The 25819-nt window shown below is 34.8% G+C and overlaps 2 protein-coding genes and 2 non-coding genes across 4 annotated transcripts; 2 read left to right on the top strand and 2 right to left on the bottom strand.

The window, feature by feature from the left end:
• The first annotated feature begins 376 nt into the window (after positions 1 to 376).
• LOC137839048 (uncharacterized) lies at positions 377 to 1589 on the top strand. The gene is made up of 5 exons (XM_068648176.1): positions 377 to 479; positions 563 to 586; positions 854 to 989; positions 1110 to 1383; positions 1473 to 1589. The coding sequence occupies exons 1-5, from the start codon at positions 377 to 379 to the stop codon at positions 1587 to 1589; spliced, it is 654 nt and encodes a 217-aa protein (XP_068504277.1).
• A 2326-nt stretch (positions 1590 to 3915) lies between these two features.
• On the bottom strand, positions 3916 to 3988 carry TRNAA-UGC (transfer RNA alanine (anticodon UGC)). The gene has a single exon. It is a non-coding gene; the product is annotated as a tRNA-Ala (tRNA).
• Positions 3989 to 7938: 3950 nt separating this feature from the next.
• TRNAA-UGC (transfer RNA alanine (anticodon UGC)) lies at positions 7939 to 8011 on the bottom strand. Its single transcript has one exon. It is a non-coding gene; the product is annotated as a tRNA-Ala (tRNA).
• Positions 8012 to 22268: 14257 nt separating this feature from the next.
• LOC137839047 (uncharacterized) lies at positions 22269 to 25522 on the top strand. The gene is made up of 3 exons (XM_068648175.1): positions 22269 to 22859; positions 23156 to 23663; positions 24804 to 25522. Exons 1-3 carry the CDS (start codon positions 22269 to 22271, stop codon positions 25520 to 25522), a joined length of 1818 nt encoding a protein of 605 aa, XP_068504276.1.
• The last annotated feature ends 297 nt before the right edge of the window (positions 25523 to 25819 follow it).

Here is a 25819-nt window from a genome sequence, read left to right as displayed (position 1 = left end):
GCTTTCAAATTTGTTGGATTTGTTTAATCATGTACAAATAAAAGTTAAATTTGTGTTGTTTAACATGTATGGATGTAATATGATTAAATCTTTAATTTAATTTGTAATATTAAGGATGGCAGTGTTGTGCAACCCCAAATCTTACACAACAACCGATTTTATCCGTATTTTAAGGTTCATTTATGACAAATTTCATTTATATTTATTGTAAATTTTCTCTTAATTGTTTTCTTAAATATCAATTTTTCATTAGGATCGTTTAGGTGCCATAGATGGCACTCATGTACGCGTGAAGGTCCCACGTGGTGATGCACCGTGCTTTCGAGGAAGAAAAGATTGGCCAACTCAAAACGTTTTCGCAACGTGTAATTTTGACATGAAATTCACATACGTTCTAGTCGGGTGGGAAGGAACAACCTCGGATTCAACAATAATAAATGATGCATTGATACGAGAGGATCCTCTTATTGTTCCGGAAGGTCAGTTGAAGGTATTTGGGTCTGCATAACAATTTTTGTTGAAGATGTTTCAGGACTAATTATGGTTTGCACAATGTTTGTAGGGAAATACTATCTTGGCGATGCAGGTTTTATGTTAAAAGGAAAAATATTAACACCTTATCGGGGGGTTAGATACCATTTGAAAGAGTACTCTCGAAGAGGTCCACAAAATGCTCGAGAGTTGTTTAATCATCGGCATTCGTCGTTGCGAAATATAATTGAAAGAACTTTCGGTGTTTTGAAAAAGCGTTTCCCAATTATAACTAGTGGGATCGAGCCACATTACTCTTTGGACATTATGAGAAATATAGTTTGTGCTTGTTGTATTATCCATAAATTTCTTTGTGTGGTAGACAATGATGATTCTTTCATTGAAGAAGTTGATCGTGAATTGCTAGAACAAGATTTACAAGTTTCAGTTGCTCAACCTCGTGAGGATGATTATAGGATAGGTTCACATATTAGAGACAATATAGAAAATGAAATGTGGCAACATTATGTAAACAATTAATTTTATGCTATAAATTGTATTTTGAATTTTTCTTACTCTATTTGGCCCTAACTTTGATTACAATTTTTAAATGGGTTGTGGTAAAAATGTTGTTGTAGTTTCATCAGGCAACTTGAGAGAGTGGAAGAGGCACGACGAGGTTCAAGAGTTGATGGTAGTTGGACCACACAGGGCTATAACAACATTGTTATGGCATTACACGAGGTTGGAATGCATACCATAACAAAAAATCATGTCAAAAATCGTCAAAAAAGTTTGAAGAACAGGTGGAGGGAGGTGCACGATTTATTTTCTAGTCTTAATGGTTTTGCATGGAACCAAAGCAGTAAAACATTTGAGGCAGAGGACAAAGTCTGGGATAGCTTGATCCATGTACCATAATTAATAATGTTGACAACATTTCTTTAAACCCTAAACAAAGGACTATTACTAATATTTTATTGACATTTTATTGGTTACAGGCAAAGCCTTCTGCCGATAAATGGCGTGTCAATTCCATCCACAATTATGACCTTATGGAGGAGTTGTGGTTGAATGAAAGAGCCACCGGAAATGGGGGAGGACACCTCGACAGGTAACCATGGCCCAACTGAAAATATACGTGTCAATCTAAGTGATAATAACATGAATTACACAGCAGAACCGCCGAGGTTTGATGCTCCCGATGCTCTTGATGAGGATCTTCCTCGTTCACCTGGATCACATGCCGAATCAACTAATAGTCCAAGCAATACTCAATCTACGCCCTCTCAGGCAATGGGTGAGGCCTCCTCATCAAATGAATCAAAGAGAAAAGCACCCATGGTGGATGTCATTCAAAATCAATTTTCCATGTTAAACAATAACCTTGCGGTTTTAGGGTCCTACATGAAGCATGGTAATGAAGTGGCCACTGATTTGGTTGAGATTGCTCGTATACAGGCGACCGCAACACAAGATGTAGTTGCAGACATCAGACGATGCACCGACTATTATGGTGAGCATGTACACCATCAACGCCGCATAACGTCCTACCAATACTTCGAGTCTAATATTTGGTCTTTGTTGGTTGACATGAACATTAGTGATGAAAATCTCCTGGACCAATGCTACAACTTCTTGTGTGAAAACCCAACTAAGGTCAAGCAACTATTTGGATTACCTGCCCAACGAAGAATGACAAAGTTTAATATGATGACTCGACGTAATTGAATAATGTTTAAGTTGTATTTTAAGGTTGCATTTCATTTTAGTTTGGTTGTGTTGTTTATTTGAGTCTTTAAATCATTGTGTTGTTGATCGAACTCTGTTGTTTTGATTGTGTTGTTTATCGAACTCGATTGTTTATCATTGTGTTGTTTATTAAAGTCTTTAAGCCATTGTGTTATTTATCGAATTATTTAAATGATTCACAATTTTCTTCTATTTACTTGTATTTAAATTTTATTAATTTAGTCTCTACGCTAGCTCATAATAGGTTATAACTTTATAATTTATGACATCCTCATCCACCGAGAGGTTGAAAACCCATAAGGATAAAGCTCCAACACATAATTTTCATTTTTTTTAATATATTTTTCACGTATTTTTACATAATTTATTAATAAAAACTACACTTCATTATAAATATTAGTTATTAAATAAATTTAACTAACACAAATATTTAATAAAATAAAATAATAATAATTAACTATTAAACTATATCGAATTATACAACTAATACGTTTTTATCCTTATTTTTTATGAAATCCTTTTCTATGGTTAATTAAGTTATATTTTTGTTGGTGTAGTATTTTTTAGATTGTTTTATTGTGAGATTTTTAATATTAAAAAATATTAATTTTCTATTTATATAAGATGTGATTTATTTTCTAATTTTATAGTATATGTTTAATATTTAAAGAAATTATTTGAAATTCTTTTTTATTTAATTTGTTGTTATGTTTATATTAATATATTTCTATGTATAGTTATTATGTTTATGTTTTGATTATAATTTTTTATAAAAAAAAATTCTATTGTTAATTACGTCATATCTTTGTTTAGGGTTTATGTTTAGGGTTTTTCTATTTTTCATGGTTTTTAATATTAAAAACAATATTTTTTATATATATAAGATTTGATTTATTTTTTAATTTTATAACACATGTTTAATATTTTAAAGAAATTACTTGATGTTTTGTTTTTATTTAATTTGTCGAATATATTTTTTTTCTAATTATAATTTTTAAATCTACAAAATATGTGAAAGTTGTTCATTTTTAAACAAAAACAACTCATTTTATTATTATTTTTTTTAATAGGCAAGAGTAAATCTGTAAAGTAACATTTCACATTTTAAAAAAAAATTAAAATTCTCTCACAACCATCACATCACTCTCAAACTCTCATAAACTTTTATCACACATCTATCCTAACATACCCAAATCCAAACACCTTCATGTTCTTCGCACTTTCCTCACACATCCTCACACAGCGACTTCCTCAAATCTCCACACATCTCCTCCTAATCCAAAGAGAGTCGGTCTTCTCAATTTTTAATTCTAGAATACGTTTTGCTAATATGTTTTTCAGATGCAGGGACTAGCTTTTTTTTCCTTGTCGCGAAATTTACTTACAATAAAAATGGTATTTTCACCTTACGTTAATTTCTATTTTTGTGTCTACTTGGCTTAATTTTCCCTCAATCAAGGTCTGACTTTTTTGCTTTTTTTTTTGATAAAAAACCAAGGCCGTGCTGAGAAATTTTAGAAGCTAAGGCATTACAAAACCGTTTAATTTTTTTTTAAAAAAATTATTTATATTTTTTTATTTGTCATTTTGTACTAAAATAATAAAGTGTAAAAAAAAATAATAAGAAGACTATATTGCGAGATGTAAGATGTTTGTGATTGTAGTTTGAAAAAACCTAAATTAAAACAGGAATGGAGATGCAGGGGATCGAACCCTGTACCTCTCGCATGCAAAGCGAGCGCTCTACCATTTGAGCTACATCCCCTTTTGAAAATTTAGAACAAGCTATAATCTGATAATATTAATCCATTTGAAATATTTAGTTTTGTCAAAAAGGAATCAAATGTAGTTTTAAAACAAGAATGGTACCTAAGGTAATGTCTTTGAACCTCTTTTCTCATGGGTGACAAAAGTTTTCCTTTTAAAAGCTCTAGAGTTTTATCAACTCTAATTTGGCCCATGATTTCTCCTTCATGAAGAATTTTTCTCTTATGTGTAAAGATAGTCTCGTTGTTACAACCATTGTTTATGAGAATTTGTACACTTGGCAATGGTTGTCTCAATAAGACATGACAAGTTTCTTTAGGCACTACCTCACATAAAAATTTGTTTTTGTAGGTGCTTATAGATAACTTGACATTCACTTGGTGATATCCTAGCACATATGAGAAATAATCTACTTCATCTTTATTTATGCAAGCCTCTTTCAAGGATTCTTCTTTTGTGACTATGCTTGTAAGTGTTCCTTTACAAAAGGTAAGGCTAGGTTGTTCAACAAGAGGCATATTTTCAACTTTTCCTTCTTGTTGAATGACCTTGTGAAAAGGAACACTCTTCTCCCACGCCTTTTGCTTTTCAAGGGTTTTCTCTTGATTTTCTATTTTTAATATGCTTGTAAGGGGTGTTATAAGATATTCCTCATTCTTTTTAGATTCACACCACCCCTCACTTGGCTTTTCTTTTTCTGTTTCTTTAGCTTCCCTTTCGTCTTCCTCTCTTTTCTTTTGTATCTTTCTTTCCTTCTTTACTTTATGGGAAGCAATCAATTTTTCTACCCTCATTTCCCAATCTAAGCAAGCTTCTACATTTTCTTTTCCATGGAAATGGGATGGGTCTACCCTAACCTCTCTTGGGCTTTCTTGTTCTCTTCTATCTCTTCTATGTCTTCTAGGGGGTGCTTGATAATAATCTTTTATTCTAAGGCTTCCCTCCCCAAAAGAATCATGATCTTTAGAGATAGATGCATGAGAAGGTAATTTTTTTGAAATGTGAGACTTCTCATCCTTTGCTTTAGTCAATTCATTAGTTTGGGTCTCATTCTCCAATTGTTTAGATGAAATTGATTGAATATCCTTGGAAAGTTGTTTTAAAAGAGATTTCAAGGATTTCACATCACTTTTAAGAGATTTTGAGGAGTGAGAAGACATGACTAAAGCTTTGTGTATAGAAATGTATTACTTTAAGAAAGATGAGGAAAGTTAATGAAGGTAGTTTTCCAGGTAAGAGAGGTGAGTCACAATGGACTACTTAAATACCAAGTCTTTGCCTTAGCCAAAAACTATCCCTCAAGATCTTCACACAAATCTTTCTCTTGGTAAATCACTTAAAACACAATGAGGATGTAGAAATCAAATTTTTAATGCAAGAAACAATGCAAGCTATCTAACAACCCAAGCAAAAATTATCAAAGCTTAAACAAGACAAAAGCAAAGCAAAACAAGCGTAGCTAACTAAGGCAATTGATGTAATTAAAACAATTAACAAAAGCTAAGCTAGATAGTTTTAAGCTAGTCGGCCCTAGGTGAGGCTTCTTGGACACTTGGAGCCCTTGAAGACACACTCACAGTCTAATTGCGTAATTAACAAGTAATTAACAAGAGTTAAGTTGCAAAGAAATTAGATGGAACTCCCTTTGTTGATTTTCTATTTGCACTTCCTTTGTTGTCTCTTCCTTGTTGGGCCTTCCAATGTGTGCGGTGTATTTAGTATGTGTTTGTTGCTGCCCTTGCCTTTGTTCCTCTTGGAATTAGGTAATTAAAATCTTCAATCCAGCACCTATCAAGCAAAGCTAGACTCCTCTCAAGTCAATTCCCACTCAACAAGTACCAATTGATATTTAATCCACCACAAAGCTTAGAGGTCAAAGAAAGAAAGCAAGAAACAAATTAATTTGAAAAACAGTACCACACAAATGGAATTAAATGTGCCAACTAGAAAGAGTTCAAATGAAATTAGACAAGCAAATAAAAAGGGTACTCAAAGAAAGGATGACACACAAAAAGGAACCTATGGAATAGCACTAGATTTGATTTTAAAAAAAAAAAACAGCACCACTGAAACAAAATGTTGTGGTCCAGAATGCGTGATTTTCACAGATTTATGCTGAGTTGGCCTTTTAATATTTGCTTCTGAAAATTGATATTCAAACAAATCAAGATCTCAACAAATTTTTGGCGTTGGTTTCACTCCAAACGTATGCACCATTTAATTTTAATAATTTTTCTAAAATCAGTGCTCAGAACCGCCACTTGTAGCGTCAGGATTGCACACTTTTTTTGTAATATTTATCTTTTTTTTTCTTTTTCTTTTTTTCAACTGATTCTTTTTTTGTCCTTTTGCTAACACCTCAATCTAGTAAAATCTAGAGGCTCAGAATTTTCTTATGTTGTATTTAATTTTCATAAGCAAAATCAGCCAAAACAGAATGGTGGAAAACAGAGGATTCTGAAAATCTGGAAACAAAAAACAGAATGATATACCAACAAAAACACAATGGAATTAGTGTAAAGAATTTGTGTGGATCTAACACACAAATATGAACTCAAACTAAAAATAAAAATCACCAAAGGATCAAAACACAGCAGATTTCAGATCAAGCATTCAAACCAAAAACAAGAAACAAAATAAACCAAGAAAAGTACTACTAGAATTTGTTGACAAATATGGAAACACAAGATTTAGACAAAACTTATGGATTCATAAAATGAAAAGACTCAAAACATCATATGACCCAAATGAAATTTCAAGCAAGACTAAAATACCTAAAAATAAAAACAGCAACACAAAGATATCAAGAATCCTACACAAAATTGAAAATAGATGTTCATGCACAATTTTGAACAAACCCACCGATTGAAATGAATAAGCAAGCATTCAAATCATATTAAAACACAAAAACAGCAAGACAACTTGGAATAAAGATGAACAACTAGGAAATAAGAAGAACTCAAAAAAAAATTGCAAAGAGATACTCATCTTTGAAGAACCATAACTCATGATACCAAATGATGACATTCCTATGAGCTCTTCTTTGATTTTGATGATGATGGTTGCGGAAGCTTAGTGGAGGAGAGTGGAACAAGGCCTTCCTAGGAAGTATGGGTGCCTTGAAGGTGCATGAGGAGTAGTGAGGGTTGGAGTGGTTCGGCCATCTCCATTTGAGAGTGAAGGTTGAAGACTAAATACCTAATTCTAGAGAGAATTTGGCAAGGGAGCAATTTGAATGACACTTGGGCAGCATTTCATTACTCAAAATAGTCTTCAAAATACAAGGTGTTGGCTCCTCCTTTTATAGGCTAAGGAGGACCATAATGCAACCCTAATGCTAAACAAAAATGAAATGCAAATTACATCACATGGCACATGGCCGGCCTAGTGGAGAATCCTTCTAGAACGTGACCAAATCTTTAGCAAATCTAGGTCAAGTCTCATGGAATCAAGTTTATGCTATTTACACTACACTAATACTAAGCTACCCTTAATGGGCCTTCATGTAGCATATACAAATCTTCATGGATTCGCTTGGCCTATGGACCTAGCAATTGGTCCTAGACGCTCCTCCCCTTTGGCCTAGACGCTCCTCCCCTTTGGCCTAGACGCTCCTCCCTTAGCCCTAGATGCTCTTGGTTTGGCTTTGGATGCTCATGTCTTGGCTCTTGTCTTTCTTGTGAGGTTGTGCTTGGCCCTCTTCCATCACAAGGTCTGACTTTTTTGCTTTTTTTCTTGATAAAAAACCAAGGCCGTGTTGAGAAATTTTAGAAGCTAAGGCATTACAAAACCCTTTAATTTTTTTTTAAATATGATTTATATTTTTTTATTTGACATTTTGTACTAAAATAATAAAGTGTTAAAAAATAAAAATAAGAAGAAGACTATATTGGGAGATGTAAGATATTTGTGATTATAGTTTGAAAAAACCTAAATTAAAACAAAAAATGGAGATGCAGGGGATCGAACCCTGTACCTCTCGCATGCAAAGCGAGCGCTCTACCATTTGAGCTACATCCCCTTTTAAAAATTCAGAACAAGCTATACTAAACTAATATTAATAAATTTATATTATTTAGTTTTGTCAAAAAGGAATCAGAGCTTGTTGGATAAGATTTTTCTAATTACAAAATAGATGAAGTTCATTTTAGCATAATTTTATAATTTATTGTTTTTTAATTAGACGAGTATCAATATCAAAATATTAAAAAGATATGTATACTGTAATAATCTTACCAAGAAATAGGGGCTGGATTTGTTCAACTCATTTTTTTAGAATCAATATTTTTTTTTAATTAAATTCTTTTATGTACATGATTCCTCGATGTCTAGATATAACTCAATTATAAATATTTGATATTTAATACATAAATTCAAAATTCAATAAAATTTTCAATAACTAGTTATATGAAAATTTTAATTTAAAACATCCACCAACACACTTATCTTTTAGTGATCTATTTAAATAGTTACTCATTTCTTAAATTTATTTTACTTATAACTTATACTTTAATTATAATTCAATTTACCTTACTATTTTTACCTTCTTTATATCATATATATATATATATGTAATGTATGTATTCCATGTTAAATTAATTAATTATTTGTGAATTATTATTAAATTAATAATTAAAATATTATTTTTATTATTGGACTATTTGAAATAGAATTATCATTATATAACTATCTTGTCATATGTACACAAATATTTGAAGTAAACACAAAACTCTACAGAGAAACTAAAATTAATTCATATATCTCAATGTCAATTTAATTTAAGTATGTATTTATTATCACTTATTTCATAATTGCATTAGATTCACATGCTTATTTTGCATCTATGAATATTGTTTTATATTGTTTTCCACCCATGCTAAGACAACACAATAGTACAAAATGATGAAAAAAATACTCTTTATTAAATGCGGTTTTGAGCTCAAACGCATTCGTAAAAACGCGGTAGCATTTTTTAAATTAATTTGATTTACAAATACGACTATTTGTATAGCCGCAGTTGTAAATCAAAGCGTTTTATTTACAAATGCGGCTATTTGAATATCCGCACTTGTAAATCATTTTTTATCCTAAAATTTGAATTGCACCACACCACTTTCATATTTTCTTTTCTACTTTGCCTTTCGTTTTTACCGTTTTTGCGCTCGCGTACGCTTGCAGTTCATCTCTTCCTCTACATCTTCATTAATTTGTGTCATTGTGAGTTTCTTGAATCACTTTCTTCCTCTGCATCTTCACTACGTATAAATTTTTTTCGTTTTTCTTATATTTGTTTTTTCTCCTTGCATTGTGGTCGAACTGTTCCATTGACATTCTCATCTCCATCGCTGCTCCGCCACCGCTTCCGCTGCCGCCGTCGTTGTTGGCGCTCTCCTACCACTCTTTACCACCAATGTTGGTTCACATACAAGGTTAGTGTTCTGTTTTAAATTTTTTGAATTTTTCTTTAATATTTTGAATTTATTTTCTTATGTATTATAATTTGTATATTATTTATAAATAATTCGTACATTGTGGGTTACATTTGAACATATTTATTATTTTTTTATTTACTGAAGCATATACAAGTGCGACTAAATGAAATAGCCGCACTTGTAAATGATATTTATAAATGCGGCTACATAGCCGCATTTATATATTCAAAATAGCCGCAGTCATTGTGTTTTTGCACCAGTGACATCTTTAAATATAATTTATAATTATTTATTATAAATCCTACTTTGACTTTTTAGAGAATTAAATATGAAGATTCGATAGTTTTTTTAAATCAATATAAAATCCATAAAGAAAATATCTTTTGAATTTAAAATTTATTAATTTAAAAAAAGCTATTATCTTAATTATGTGAAATATTATAGTAGTGAAGTTTATACTAAGATTCGAATCATTTTCTTCCATTTTAAACTAAGTTTATTGTGAAATCAAATAATAAAAAAAATCAAATATATCTCTCTCTATATATATATATATATATATATATAAGACAAACTATTTCTTTGTCTTACAATCTTATGAAGAATCTAATTCCTCCCATCATACTCATTTCAAATTATTTTTATCCGACCAAATCCTACTATCTTGTCATGTTGGTTTCCTCTGAATATGATTTATCTTTCTAGTTTGTTTCTCAATTCTTGAAACATAGACTTTTCTCTCATCATGTGACATGAGCATCCACTATCTTGGTACCAAGGTTGGACTCTTATTTTTGCCATTGAGTATATATATAAGAGGGATTATTAATTTTTAGGTATCTATACAAATTTGCATCATTTTTTGTTATTATATCTTGGGAGCCCCTCTTTAGGATTTCCATTTGATGAAACATTATAATCAAATTTACTAGAAGATGTTGTATGTATATCTATATGAGTTTGAGGCTTGCTTTCCCTTGATATCCTATCCCTATTTTATCAGTGGGTCTATTTTACTTTCTTACTAGAAGATATACAAATTTCACACCTATAGAAAATTGGGATAGAACCTTTTTTAGATAAGCATTTTCACATAGTAGACCACTTATGGTCTTGTTGTCTTCCTTTGTTTAAGGTTTATTTCCATCACTTTCAATTTTCAGAAGCATTGCTGATGTAGTCTTATGTTGAATTCATGCATCTCTTTGTAATTTTTGATATGTTACAGTTTAATGGATGCATTGTGTGGGTTAAATGGATGAAGAAAAATGAATGGAAAAATGATAATGGTTGGTGAGGTAGAGACTTAAAAGCTATATTGCAAATCACTTCTTCAAGGAAGTAGTTAAAATGCATGGACTTCGTACTAGTATAGTTTATGATAAGGATTATAAATTTTCTTTCTTCATGGTGAAGGATTCTCTACGCTCAGCCCATTTGGATTCACTAAAATCTTTGTACAATAGATATCTTTAATTATTTTGGCCTCAATCCAGTCAACGCATGGCAGAGCACTCAACATTTTAAGTGTTTTCTTGAGGTTTGTTCTCTGGACTCAATCCGCTAGGTCATTCTCTATGCACTGGGCGGATTGTCCTTTCTTGCTTGTTTTTTTTTTTTGTTTTTTTTTTCCTTTTTCAAGTGTGAGTGATGGTGATGGAAGAGGCCCAAGCTTGGGCCCTAGTTCAAGCCCAACAACTAGGTCCATGGCAAAGAGGATTCAAGAAGATTGGGATTCTACTACTGATGGCAAAGAAATGTTTCTTTATATGTTCAAAGAGGACCACAAGAAGTAAAGCCCAAGCCATGAGAGCTAGTTTCTTTATTTGTAATTTCAGTAGCATAGGGTTCATTTAGCATAATGGGGGGTGTGCTTATCATTGTAGCTTGAGTAAAGCCTTTTAGGGTAAGAAGTTAACCTAACTTCTAGAACTTTGCTCTTAGGGTGCGACATTGACTTTAGTCAAAACCCTAGCAGCCGCTCTTTTGTGTATTCCCCTTCCTACCCTTGCTCCTTGTTCTCCAAGGCACCTGAACCTATATAATGGGGTGCTTGGCTCATGTTTTAATAAGATCAATTTTATGAGTAAATTGCTGCCAAATATTGCAAGCTTCTACTCCCTTGTCTAGTCTCTCTAGGTTAGACACTTTGATCTTCACCTCCACCTTTCTCCAAGTGATATGGCCCAACCAATCACTCTCCATACCTTTCATGCACCTACAAGGAACCCATAGCTCTATATGAGCCCTCCTTGATCCATCACATCCATTGCTTCCACCACCCTTTTCAAATCTCCAAGAAGAACAACCCATCTTTTGGTATCAACCCATCATTTGGTATCCAGAGCTTTGGTTCTTCAAGAGATAAGTGTTCTCTTAATTTTATTTTTTTTGAGTTTTCTTCAAATCCGTGTTGTTCATCTTGCCTTGATTGTCTTGCTGTTTTTTTTTGTCATTTTAATTGTGTTGCTGTTTTAAAATTGGTTCAAATTGTTCTTGAGCTTCTAAACCGTTTTTAGGTTCCATTGATTATTTTGTGTTGGCTGTTTTGTTTTTAATTTTATTTGAGTCTTATTGATGTTTTAATCGGTACAAAGTGTTTGTGGTTGAGTCTTTTTTTTATTTTTGAATCCATACAAGTTTTGTCAAAGTCATGTTCATCCTACAATGTCATAAATTCCTAGTGGTGCCTTTTATTGTTGATTTGGTTGCTTGATTTTGATTTTGAGTGCAGCTTATATTTCTATTTTTGAAGCTTTGGTGCCTTTTATATTTTCATATTTGAGTTCATACTTGTATGTTAGTTCCATACAAGTTCTTTTCCTATAATTTCCATTGTGTTTTTGAAGTTTCCTTGTTGTTTTCTAATTCCAGTTTAGGATTTCTATGTTTTCACTCTTACTGTGCTGGCTGGAATCTTTCCCAGAAATTAATTCTGTGGGTGCAAAATTCTAAAATTTTGGATTTGAGTATTTTTATCTGTTGAGAAAAAGTGAAAAAAAAAGTACATCAAAATTCAAAATACAAAAAAAATGAAAAATGAAATACGAACAGAGTGCAAAAATTCTGACTCTGGAAAAACGGTGATGCGGCAGTGATCTTGAAAAAAATATTAAAATTATTTGGCTCACTGTTTTGGTAAAATTCCAACGCATATTTTGAGCTAAGACATTGAAGTTTCTGTGGTTAAAATTTCAAGCTCAATTTTGAAGTATTCTGTCCAGCATAAATTTGGGAAGTTGTGAAAAATTTACACACAAAAAATTCTGTAGTGCTGTTTTGGTTTTATTCATCTATTCTAGTTCCATTCACTAGGATTCTACTTTGTGTGCAACCTTTTCTTGTGTGCCTTAATTTTTTGCTTCTCAATTTTATTGAATACTCTTAAGTCTTGTCAAATATCAACTCCATTTGCAGTAGTCCTTGATTTTAAAATTTGAGTTTTGTTGCTTTAAAACTTGTTTGACCTCTCTTTGGTGGAATTTACCTAAAAAGTGTTTTGGTGAGTAGTGGAGCTAAAATTTTGTTTTGGTGAAAGCTATATCACTAAAAGGGAGTTGGAGTAAAGACTCAAGGTTGAATAACCTAAGGAGACAAAGCAGGGACCTCACTTGAAAAATACACAAATATGCACAAAGGAGCTACAAGTGAAGGAGTGCAAAGAATAGGACTTTAATTTTTGTGCATAAAATAAAAATAAAAATTGTTGACCTAATTTCATTTTATTTCTTTGAGTTGTAATTTGCAATAAATTTGATTAATTAGTGGATTAATACGTTTTAGTCGGTGAGTTTGTCTTCAAGGTTCCAAAGTGCTAAGAAGCCTCACCTTAGGATTCGACTAGTTTTAAAGCTTTCTAGATAGCAATATTCTCGTGTGTTTTATTGCTTTACATTGTTTTCTTGCATAAAACTTTGTTTTCATCTTTCATTGTGCTCTAAGTGAATTACTTAGAGAAGGGTTTGTGAAAGTATTGTGGATTAGAATCCGGCTAGGAAAGGCTTGGTACTTAAGTGATCCAAGGGGTCCACCTCCCTTTCCTGGGAATCTACCTACGGTACTCCACCTATCTTTCTTTTGGTAAATTGCTTCAAACACATAACTTTCAACATGTCTTCTCATTCTTCTTGTCCAAGTGAAAGTGAAAGAAAGTATATAAAATCTCTTTTAAAACAATTAGCCAAAGACTTTCAATCACTATCACATAGACAATTGCAACATGAGGCCCAAATCATAGAAGATAAAAAAGAAAGGGATGCTCATCTTGCTATGTTAGAAGAGGAGTTGAAAATTGTGAAAGAAAAGGATGAATATATTAGAAACTTAAAAAAATCACATGCATCGAGTGAGTCACATGCTGAGGGGAGTCTGAGAATTAATGATTATTATCAAACTCCACCTAGAAGAACTAGAAGGGAACACCCAAAGGAGACTAGGGTAGACTTGCCTCATTTTTATGGGAAAGAAAATGTTGAAACCTATCTAGATTGGGAGATGAAGGTAGAACAACTTTTTGCTTGCCACCATGTTAGTGAAGAGAGGAAAGTACCCCTAGCCACCTTAAGCTTCCAAGGGAATGCTATGTATTGGTGGACAACACTAGAGAGAGATAGGCGCCTCCACAAGGACCCTCCCATAGAATATTGGAATGACCTTAGGGGAGCCTTGAGACATTGCCATATTCCTTCATACTATAATAGAGAGTTAATGGACAAGCTCCAAAGACTCCAACAAAAGAACATGAGTGTAGAGGAGTACAGGCAAAAGATGGAGCTTTACATGATGAGAGCCTCTATTAGGGAGGAAGAAACCACCACCATAGCTAGGTTCCTCAGTGGTCTCAATCTTGAGATAAGGGATAAAGTGGAACTCTTGCCCTATAGGGACTTGAATGACTTGATCCAACTTTGTATAAAAGTTGAGCAACAAAATTTGAGAAAAGGATCAAGTCGCAAGGAGAGTTCTTACTCTAACTCTTATCCCAAGAAAGAGTATAGAAGAGAAAGGGAGGATAATATTTCAAAAGATAAACCGAAAGAAACTCCCAAACGTGTAGGAAAAGATGTGTCTACCTCACAACCCCGCAGTAGAGATATCCAGTGCTTTAAGTGTCTTGGTAGAGGTCATATAGCATCCCAATGCCCAAATAGGAGAACCATGTTTGATGGAGATCAAGCTCAAGAGGACATGGAGGCCAATCAACAAGATCAAGACGAGGTGGAGGCACAAATAGAAGACGCCCATGGAGGTCAAAGTCCACCTCAAAGGATTACAAGAAGCATGTTCAAAGCTTTGGGAGCTAAAGGACATTTATTTTCTCTTTTTGTAATTTCTTTAGTTGAAGGTGCTTAGAGGAAAACATTAGAAACCTCTTTTGTTTTAGCATCTTGTAGGCTTTAGTTAGGAGCTTTAGGGGGGTGTATTAGTAGGTAGGTGTAGAAGTAGAATAGGAGGTGCCAAAGTAGAAGTAGAATAGGCGCCGGTTCTAGAATGATTTGGGAGGGAATTTTTGAATTGTTTTAGCTTGCTTTTTCAGCACCTTAGGCTATAAATAGAGGTGCTCTCTTTGTAAAATTCAGATTGGAATTAATCTAAGAAAACTCTACTCAAATTTTGAGTGACCTTTGGAGAGCTTTTGGAGCCTTCTTCTCTATTCTTATCTTGATGGATCATTGGAGTCCTCAAGTGGCGGCATCACTCTCATCTAGGAGCATTCCACACTTCTAGTGGCGAGATCATCCAACATTCTTCCATCTTCATGAGCACTCTCTTCTCCTTCCTTTCTTCTTTTTCAATTGTTCATGTTGCCTTGTATTCTTGAGTTGTTTTGGTTCGGTTTTTCTATTTTCCAGCACCTATGTTCTGGTTTTGTTTCTAATTTCTATTTTGATCGGTTCATATGAATACTTGTTCAATTCTGTTCAGTCATTCCAGTTTTTACTCTCTTTGTTGATTCAATTTGACAATATTTGGTTCATCCAAATGAGTTTGGGATTTGGTACTAGTTTTTGGTGAGTTCTTGTCTTAGAACAATGATCCAACTCTAAGAAAAGTGCCTCTATAATGTCCAGCTCAAGGTGATTCCTAAGAATGTCAAGAATCATTCTCTATGTGGCTATTGGAATCACATCATGTGGTATCATGAGTCTTAGGTTCATTCTTGTTTAATTGTTGAGTTGTGTGCACTTTAGTTCAAGAGCTCTTTAATTTCTTGCAATTTAAGTTTCTGTTTTAGATTTTTGCTTGAGTTTTCTTGCTGTTTTTCTTTTACACCAAGTGTTTGTGAAAAGGTTTATGGCACTCATTCTTCTTATGAGTATGGTTGCTCTTTTGGAATGGCATTATCCTTCCTAGAGTTTACCTTAAGCTTCCTTTCACTTGTTGTTAAAATTTGTGATGTGTCTTTTAATTTTGTAATCATGTCAAGTTTTGTCTTAGTCATGTTATTCCATATATGTCATTACTTCTAGTAGTACTTTTATTGCTTTGATTGTTTCTTGCTTTGGTGTCATATAATTTTCTGAATTGATGTTGATCCTTTGTGCATTTTCTTTTTAGAATTGAGTTCATACTTGTATTCTAGACCTATACAAGTTCCAATACATCATTTTCTATTATGTCTTTGTTAGTTCATCATCCTGTTTTTTATTCCTATTAGGATTCCTCTGTTTCTGAAAAAAGTGCTTACTGTTTTTCCTTATTGCAATTGATTTACGTACTGGAAAATTCTGAAATTCTGGATTTGAGATATTCAAAGTGTTAGAAAAGAATAGAAAAAAGAATCATTCAAAAATTCGAAGTACAAAAAAAATGATAAATAAAATAAAAAAAGTGTACAATTCTGCCGAAAAGAATACGGTAATCTGGCAGCAAGTTTGAAAAATTTATTTCTCTCAATTGGCTTACTGTTTTTAATTGATTCCAGTGCCATTATTGAGTTAACATCTTGAAGTTTCTGTGGTTTAATTTTCATAATCCAGTTCGCTCTACATCATTCCAGTTAAATCAGTGAATATCAAGCACAGTTTGCCTTTTAAAAAAAAAAAATTTCCAGTAGCTAATTTTTTTGTTTTCTTCATCTACTCTAGAACTTTTCCTTAAGTATTCTTTTGTGTGCCTACTTTTCTCATTGAGTTCTTTATTTTCTTGATTGTCTTTCATTCTTACTCTTTGAGTTTTTCTTACATATAGTATTCCTTTTGCAATTACCTTTCCTTGCTTATACCTTTTCTTGTTTGTCTTTATTGTTTCTTTGGTTTTGTGGTGGTTTACTCTTGAGATTGGTGTGCTTGCTTTGACATATTTCATTTGAGGATTCCAAGGCCTCAAGATCAGATTGGTGCAAGAACATTATTTCTTTGAGAGTGATCTCTTTTTCAGCCTCATTTCACTTCGGCAGTTTCATTGTCAAAGCTCACTGTTTTTGCTAATTTTTAACTTGTTTGCTGTTTTTGTGTGTTTGCTGTTTTTAATTACAAATGGCTGGATTTTCAAGTGATGCATCCTACAAGCAGAATTCTCCTTCCAAAGCTTCAATTCTTGGTGAATTACATGAAGCTCAAAGAACAATTAGACGGTTGGAGGAGAAAATGCAAAAGATGGAGGTCCAACAAGCTAGACCATCTCCTTCTATTCATGATGGACATCATTCTCATAGACCATCTTCAAGAGCTTCTTCAAATGATGTTGGCCGTGAAGATGAGCATAGGAGAAGGAGACCTCCACCCCAAGTCCATGGACAAAGACATCATCACCAAGGGGAAAGAATTCACTACGGCAATGGCTTCTATCATGATGCAAAGTCCAAGCTTCCTTCGGTCAAGCTACCTTGTTTTAATGGTTCTAGTGATCCAAATGTATATTTAGATTGGGAGGCTAAGTGTGAAAAAAATTTTGAGATCCAAGATGAGCATAAGCTCAAGCTAGCCACCTTAGAGTTTAGTGATTATGCCATGAAATGGTGGCATGGAATTGTAAAGGACATTATCTATCACAAGGGTCCTCCCGTGGACTCTTGGAACTCTTTAAAGGATCATATGCACGCTAGGTTTGTGCCCCCACATTTTAGGAAAGACCTCATGTTGAGACTCCAACGGTTTCAACAAGGCACACTAAATGTGGATGAATATTATAAGGAGCTTGAGACGCTTGTGCTTAAAATTGAATTAGAAGAAAGTGAAGAAGCCATGGTTGCTAGGTTTGTGAGTGGTCTTAGGAAGGATATTCAAGACATTGTTGAGTTACAAGAGTATTCATCATTGGGCTCTTTAGTTCATCTTGCAATGAAGGTGGAAGCCCAACTTGCTAAGAAAAACTCTTTTAAAAATGCTTCCAATGATGGATACTACTCCAAGTCTTGGAGAAACAAAACTTCTTTTTCTAAACATCCTTCCAAAGATTCTTCTTTCAAACCCAAGGAATCTAAGCCATCTACTTCTAGACCTAAGTCTCCCACTAGAACATCTAACACTAAATGCTTTAAATGTATGGGTTATGGTCATATTGCTGCAAATTGTCCTTCCAAACGAAGTATGTACATGCATGAGGGCATTGTAGTTAGTGAGCATGATTCGGATTCTCCAAAGCATTCATTGCATTCTCATGCATCTAGTGAGGAAGAGAGCGAATGTCCACTTGAAGGGGACTTGTTAGTTGTGAGAAGACTTCTTGGACAAGTTTCACAACCTTTTGATGAAAGTCAAAGGGAAAATATTTTCCATACAAGATGTCTTATTCAAAACAACATTTGTTCTTTGATAGTGGATGGGGGGTAGTTGTGCAAATGTGGCTAGTACAAGAGTAGTAGATAAGCTTGGATTGCCTACTATCTCTCATACAAAGCCCTACAAATTACAATGGCTTAGTGAAGTAGGAGAAATATTTGTTAATAAACAAGTCCTCATCCATTTCTCCATTGGAAAATACAAAGATGAGGTATTATGTGATGTTGTGCCCATGGAAGCCACTCATGTTCTTTTGGGAAGGCCTTGGCAATTTGATAGAAAAGTTTTACATGATGGCTTTACCAACAAACTATCTTTTGAATTCCATGGTCACAAGGTTACTTTAAAATCTCTCTCTCCAAGAGAAGTCCATGAGGACCAAGTTATCATGAAGAGAAAGAGGGAGAGTGAAAAAGATCAAAAAGATAAAAAAGATAAGAGTTCTAAGCCTACACTCCTTGTGTCTAGGCGTGACATTGAAAGGGAAATAGTGGCTCATCATCCTCTTTTTTTAGCCATCCCTAGAACTCTTAGAGTAGAATCACTTGTTGATAGTCCTCATTGCTTGGAAAATTTGGTAGAAGAGTTCCAAGATGTGTTTCAAGATCCTCCAAATGGACTTCCACCTTTGAGAGGGATTGAGCACCAAATTGATTTGATACCGGGCTCTTCTTTACCAAACCATCCAGCATATAGGACCAATCCAAGTGAAACCAAGGAAATTCGCCAACAAGTTGAGGCTTTGATAGAGAAAGGGTGGGTGCAAGATAGCATGAGTCCTTATGCTATGCCTATCATCTTAGTGCCAAAAAAGGATGGCACATGGCGAATGTGTTCAGATTGTAGGGCCATAAATAAGATAACCATTAAGTATAGGCATCCCATACCTAGACTAGATGATTTGTTGGATGAATTACATGGTTCTAAAATCTTTTCAAAGATTGATCTTAAAAGCGGCTACAATCAAATCCGTATCAAACCGGGTGATGAATGGAAGACGGCTTTTAAGACCAACTTTGGTTTATATGAGTGGTTAGTTATGCCTTTTGGTTTAACTAATGCACCAAGTACCTTCATGCGCCTCATGCATCATGTTCTTAGACCTTTCATTGGTAAGTTTGTTGTGGTTTACTTTGATGACATTCTCATTTATAGCTTATCTTTGAATGACCATAGGTTGCATGTTAGGCAAGTTTTAGAAACCCTTAGGAAGGAACATTTGTATGCTAACCTTGCTAAATGTATGTTTGCTCTTGATCATATAGAATTCCTAGGGTTTGTGGTGAGTTGTAAAGGAGTCCATGTAGACAAAACAAAGGTGGTGGCCATTCAAAATTGGCCTACACCGAAATCTTTGAATGAGGTTTGAAGTTTTCATGGTCTTGCTTCTTTCTATAGAAGATTTGTCCCAAACTTTGGTACCATTGCCGCACCACTCAATGACATAGTGAAAAAGGATGTGGTCTTTCATTGGGGAGAAGCACAACAAATTGCTTTTGACACTTTGAAACAAAAATTGACTAATGCTCCCATCTTGGCCCTTCCTAATTTCACTAAGACTTTTGAGATTGAGTGTGATGCTTCAAGCATAGGTATTGGGGCTGTTCTCCTCCAAGAGGGCCACCCCATAGCCTATTTTAGTGAGAAATTGAAGGGAAGTCATCTCAACTATTCCACCTATGATAAGGAATTATATGCACTTGTTAGGGCTTTGTTTACTTGGCAACACTATCTTTTTCCCAAAGAGTTTGTGATACATAGTGATCATGAATCTCTTAAATATTTGAAAAGCCAAAACAAACTTAACAAGAGGCATGCTAAGTGGGTGGAATTCATTGAGCAATTTCCTTATGTGATCAAACACAAGCAAGGCAAAATAAATATTGTGGCGGATGCTCTTTCTAGAAGATACACCTTGCTAAATCTTTTAACCTCTCAATATCTTGGTTTTGATCACATTAAGGAACTTTATCATGATGACCTTGATTTTTCTCTCCTCTATCAAGAGTGTCTTAAGGGAGGACACAAAGATTTTTTTATTCAAGATGGCTTTCTTTTTAAAGGAAAACGTCTTTGTGTTCCCCAATGCTCTATTAGATTATCTCTTGTTAGAGAAGCTCATGAGGGGGGTTTAATGGGACATTTTGGGGTTGCTAAAACTTTGGATGTGTTGCATGAACATTTTTTTTTGGCCTCATATGCATAAACATGTTCATAGTTTGTGTGATAAATGCATAGCTTGCCGCAAAGCTAAGTCTAAAATGCATCCCCATGGTCTTTATACTCCTCTTCCTATCCCTTCAATGCCTTGGGTAGATATATCTATGGATTTCATCTTAGGCTTACCCAAGACATCAAAGGAAAGGACTCCATTTTTGTGGTAGTGGATCGTTTTTCAAAGATGGCTCACTTTATTCCTTGCCACAAAGTGGATGATGCATGCCACATTGCAAACCTCTTCTTCCAAGAAGTGGTTCGCTTGCATGGGATTCCTAGGTCTATAGTGTCCGATAGAGATCCTAAGTTCTTGAGTCACTTTTGGAAGACCTTGTGGGGCAAGCTTGGAACTAAGCTTTTATTTTCTACCACTTGCCACCCACAAACTGATGGTCAAACCGAGGTGGTGAATAGAACTTTGGGACAACTATTGAGATGCTTTATTTCGGGGAACCCTAGAGTGTGGGAGAATTTACTACCCCATGTTGAGTTTGCATATAACCGAGTAGTAAATTCTACCACCTCCCATTCTCCTTTTGAGGTGGTCTATGGGTTTAATCCCCTAACACCTCTTGATCTTCTTCCTATTCCCCTTTTTGGAGATGTCTTGTGCAAAGATGGGGATGAAAAGGCTTCTTTTGTGAAAACTTTGCATAAAGACATCAAGAAGAGAATTGAGAAGAAGGTTGGCAAGTATGCTGAACTTGCCAATAAAAGGAGAAAAGCTTTGTTGTTTGATGAGGGCGATTTGGTTTGGCTTCACTTGAGGAAGGATCGTTTTCCTACTCAAAGGAAGTCCAAACTAATGCCTCGAGGGGATGGACCTTTCCAAGTCCTCAAGAGGATTAATGACAATGCTTATGAGTTAGATATGCCTGATACATTCTTAGGTAGTCATACTTTTAATGTCAGCGATCTAACTCCTTTTTCTGTAGGTCTCCAAAATTCGTGGTCGAATTCTCTCCAACTCGGGGAGTATGATAGAGATCAAGCTCAAGAGGACATGGAGGCCAATCAACAAGATCAAGACGAGGTGGAGGCACAAATAGAAGACGCCCATGGAGGTCAAAGTCCACCTCAAAGGATTACAAGAAGCATGTTCAAAGCTTTGGGAGCTAGAGGACATTTATTTTCTCTTTTTGTAATTTCTTTAGTTGAAGGTGCTTAGAGGAAAACATTAGAAACCTCTTTTGTTTTAGCATCTTGTAGGCTTTAGTTAGGAGCTTTAGGGGGGTGTATTAGTAGGTAGGTGTAGAAGTAGAATAGGAGGTGCCAAAGTAGAAGTAGAATAGGCGCCGGTTCTAGAATGATTTGGGAGGGAATTTTTGAATTGTTTTAGCTTGCTTTTTCAGCACCTTAGGCTATAAATAGAGGTGCTCTCTTTGTAAAATTCAGATTGGAATTAATCTAAGAAAACTCTACTCAAATTTTGAGTGACCTTTGGAGAGCTTTTGGAGCCTTCTTCTCTAGTCTTATCTTGATGGATCATTGGAGTCCTCAAGTGGCGGCATCACTCTCATCTAGGAGCATTCCACACTTCTAGTGGCGAGATCATCCAACATTTTTCCATCTTCATGAGCACTCTCTTCTCCTTCCTTTCTTCTTTTTCAATTGTTCATGTTGCCTTGTATTCTTGAGTTGTTTTGGTTCGGTTTTTCTATTTTCCAGCACCTATGTTCTGTTTTTGTTTCTAATTTCTATTTTGATCGGTTCATATGAATACTTGTTCAATTCTGTTCGGTCATTCCAATTTTTACTCTCTTTGTTGATTCAATTTGACAATATTTGGTTCATCCAAATGAGTTTGGGATTTGGTACTAGTTTTTGGTGAGTTCTTGTCTTAGAACAATGATCCAACTCTAAGAAAAGTGCCTCTATAATGTTCAGCTCAAGGTGATTCCTAAGAATGTCAAGAATCATTCTCTATGTGGCTATTGGAATCACATCAATGATCTTAAGAGAGAGGGGTGAGTATAGCAGCCAAGATGACGAGTCTAGTGGGGAAGAAGAGAAAGAAGATAGTGAGGGGGCATATCCTTGTGAAGGAGAATTAATGATGATCAGAAGAACCCTCAACAATCACCCTAGTGTGAACCATGAAACACAAAGAGAGAACATCTTTCATACAAGATGTAAAGTTTTAGAAAACATTTGTTCTCTCATTGTGGATAGTGGTTCTTGTTGCAATTGTTGTAGCACTAGGATGGTTGAAAAACTTAATCTACAATTAGTATCTCATCCAAAACCTTACAAACTTCAATGGATCAATGAAGATGGGGAACTAACTGTAGACAAGCGAGTAAAAGTTAGTCTTTATGTGGGGAACTATAAAGATGAGATTTTTTGTGATGTAGTACCCATGGAAGACTGTCATATCTTATTGGGAAGACCATGGCAATTTGATAAGAAAGTTATGCATAATGGTCTTACCAACGAGATTACTTTTACTCATAAGGAAAAGAAATTTTTACTTTATCCTTTAAGACCCTCACAAGTGGTAAAGGACCAAGTACAAATGAAACTAAAAAGAGAAAATGAGAGAAAAAAAAGAAAATAGAAAAAGACCTTAGAGAGAAAGCTGAGGCGTGGGAGAAGAGTGTTCCTTCCCACAAGGTCATTCAGAAAGAAGAAAAATTTGAAAATAAGATTGAAAAGATACTTCTATCTGAACAACCTTCAGGCCTCCTTCTTTGTAAAGGAACACTTATATGCACTGCCATACTTTCTAAAGTTTGTGAGCTACCTTCTCAAGTCCAAAAACTTTTAAAAGAATTTGGTGATATATTGCCTAAGGAAGGACCCATTGGACTTCCACCTGTTAGAGGTATAGAACACCAAATAGATTTAGTTCCGGGAGCTAGTCTACCAAATAGACCAGCTTATAGAACTAATCCTAAGGAGACTAAGGAGATAGAGTCACAAGTTCAGGAATTGTTGGAGAAAGGATGGGTTCAAAAGAGTTTAAGTCCTTGTGCTGTACCTGTTTTGTTGGTGCCAAAGAAAGATGGCAAGTGGAGAATGTGTTGTGATTGTAGGGCCATCAATAATATCACCATCAAATACAGGCATCCAATTCCTAGACTTGATGATATGCTTGATGAATTGCATGGGTCCACTATATTTTCTAAAATTGATCTCAAAAGCGGATATCACCAAATAAGAATCAAAGAGGGTGATGAGTGGAAAACTGCTTTTAAGACCAAATTTGGATTATATGAGTGGTTAGTGATGCCTTTTGGACTCACTAATGCACCTAGCACTTTCATGAGGCTTATGAATCATGTCCTTATGGATTGCATAGGTATATACGTAGTAGTTTATTTTGATGATATATTAGTATATAGTCAAAGCCTAGAGTCCCACCTAAGTCACCTTAGGGAGGTTCTTTTAGTGCTTAGGAAAAATAGTTTGTTTGCTAATATAGATAAGTGCACTTTTTGTGTAGATAGTGTAGTGTTTTTAGGTTTTATAGTAAACAAAAATGGGGTACATGTTGACCCCGAGAAAATCAAAAGCCATCAAAGAGTGGCCAACCCCACAAAATGTAGCAGATGTTAGGAGCTTTCATGGTCTCTAGCAAGTTTCTATAGGAGATTTGTTCCTAACTTCTCAAGTCTAGCTTCACCACTCAATGAGTTAGTGAAGAAAGACACTCCATTTTGTTGGACGGAGAAGCATGAGCAAGCCTTTCAAAGGTTGAAAGTTCAACTCACTAATGCACCCATTCGAGCTTTACCAAACTTTTCAAAAACTTTTGAGCTAGAGTGTGATGCATCGGGAGTATGAATAGGTGTTGTGTTGTTGCAAGGTGGGCACCCAATTGCATATTTTAGTGAAAAACTTCATGGTGCCGCCCTCAACTATCCCACCTATGACAAAGAGCTTTATGCACTTGTGAGGGCCCTACAGACTTGGGAACATTATCTAGTCTCAAAAGAATTTGTCATACATAGTGATCACGAGTCTTTGAAATATTTGAAGGGTCAACACAAGTTGAACAAAAGACATGCAAAGTGGATGAAATTTCTTGAGCAATTTCCATATGTTATCAAATACAAGAAGGGCAATACAAATATTGTGGCAAATGCTCTATCAAGGAGACATGCCCTCTTTTCTAAACTTGGAGCCCAAATTCTTGGATTTGAAAACATACCTGAACTTTATAAAAAAGATCATGATTTTGCAACCACTTTTGCTGAGTGTCAACATAGAGCACAAGGAGGTTTTTATGTTTCTGAGGGGTACTTATTTAAAGAAGGAAAACTTTGCATACCCCAAGGAACACATAGAAAACTCCTTGTAAAAGAAGCACATGAAGGAGGACTCATGGGCCATTTTGGAGTTGATAAAACTCTTGAGCTTTTAAAAAGAAAATTCTTTTGGCCACACATGAGGAAAGATGTCCAAAGACATTGTCATAGATGCATTTCATGTTTAAAAGCTAAATCTAAGACAATGCCTCACGGACTCTACATTCCTTTACCTTTTGCAAGTGCTCCTTGGGAAGATATAAGCATGGATTTCATATTAGGACTTCCTAGGACACATAAAGGTTTTGATTCCATCTTTGTGGTAGTGGATAGGTTTAGCAAGATGGCTCATTTCATACATTGCCATAAAGTGGATGATGCTACCAACATCTCTAAGCTCTTCTTTAGAGAAGTGGTAAGACTACATGGTTTACCTAAGACCATAGTTTTGGATAGAGATCCTAAATTTGTAAGCCATTTCTGGAGAACTCTTTGGGAAAGGCTTGGAACTAAGTTGAATTTCTCAACTTCTTGTCACCCTCAAGCGGATGGACAAACTGAAGTTGTAAATAGATCTCTTTCCACTATGCTTAGGTCAATCATGAAAGGAAACCACAAATCTTGGGATGAGTACCTTCCTCCTATTGAGTTTGCATATAATAGAGTAGTTCATAAAACTACTAACATTTCTCCATTTGAGGCTGTGTATGGGTTCAATCCTCTTACTCCTTTGGATTTGTTACCTCTACCTAATCCACAAGATTTTGTGCATAAAGAAGGAGTAACAAAGGTTGAATTTGTAAAGAAAATGCATGAGAGGATTAAATACAAAATACAACAACAAACAGAGAAATACAGGAAACATAGCAATAAGGGGAAGAGAGAGGTGATTTTTGAGGAGGGAGATTAGGTTTGGCTTCACCTTAGAAAAGATAGATTCCCTAATCAGAGGAAGTCTAAACTTAGTCCCCGGGGTGATGGCCCCTTCCAAGTTCTCAAAAGAATCAATAATAATGCATATCAAATTGACCTGCCTAAAGAATATGGAGTACATACTACCTTCAATGTTATGGATCTAAGACCTTTTGCAGGTAGTGAAGATGAAGAGGCAGAAGCATGTGATTTGAGGACAAATCCTCTTTTAGAGGGAGGGGATGATGGAAGAGGCCCAAGCTTGGGCCCTAGTTCAAGCCCACTGGCAAAGAGG

Source organism: Phaseolus vulgaris, chromosome 3 (assembly GCF_000499845.2).
Source record: "Phaseolus vulgaris cultivar G19833 chromosome 3, P. vulgaris v2.0, whole genome shotgun sequence".
Taxonomy (NCBI): domain Eukaryota; kingdom Viridiplantae; phylum Streptophyta; class Magnoliopsida; order Fabales; family Fabaceae; genus Phaseolus; species Phaseolus vulgaris.
The sequence above is the reverse complement of the archived record's forward strand: the minus strand, read 5'-3'. Positions and strand labels throughout refer to the sequence as shown.

Excerpts from the sequence above, each read along its gene's own strand:
- LOC137839048 (XM_068648176.1), top strand. The coding sequence starts at position 377 with ATGAAATTCACATACGTTCTAGTCGGGTGGGAAGGAACAACCTCGGAT. Across the intron at positions 587-853 it reads ATACTATCTTGGCGATGCAG|ACAATGATGATTCTTTCATT; the intron begins GTTTTATGTTAA and ends TTTGTGTGGTAG. Across the intron at positions 1,384-1,472 it reads TCTGGGATAGCTTGATCCAT|GCAAAGCCTTCTGCCGATAA; the intron begins GTACCATAATTA and ends TATTGGTTACAG.
- LOC137839047 (XM_068648175.1), top strand. The coding sequence starts at position 22,269 with ATGTCAAGAATCATTCTCTATGTGGCTATTGGAATCACATCAATGATC. Across the intron at positions 22,860-23,155 it reads CTTTAAGACCCTCACAAGTG|GAAGGACCCATTGGACTTCC; the intron begins GTAAAGGACCAA and ends ATATTGCCTAAG. Across the intron at positions 23,664-24,803 it reads TGTCCTTATGGATTGCATAG|CTAAATCTAAGACAATGCCT; the intron begins GTATATACGTAG and ends CATGTTTAAAAG.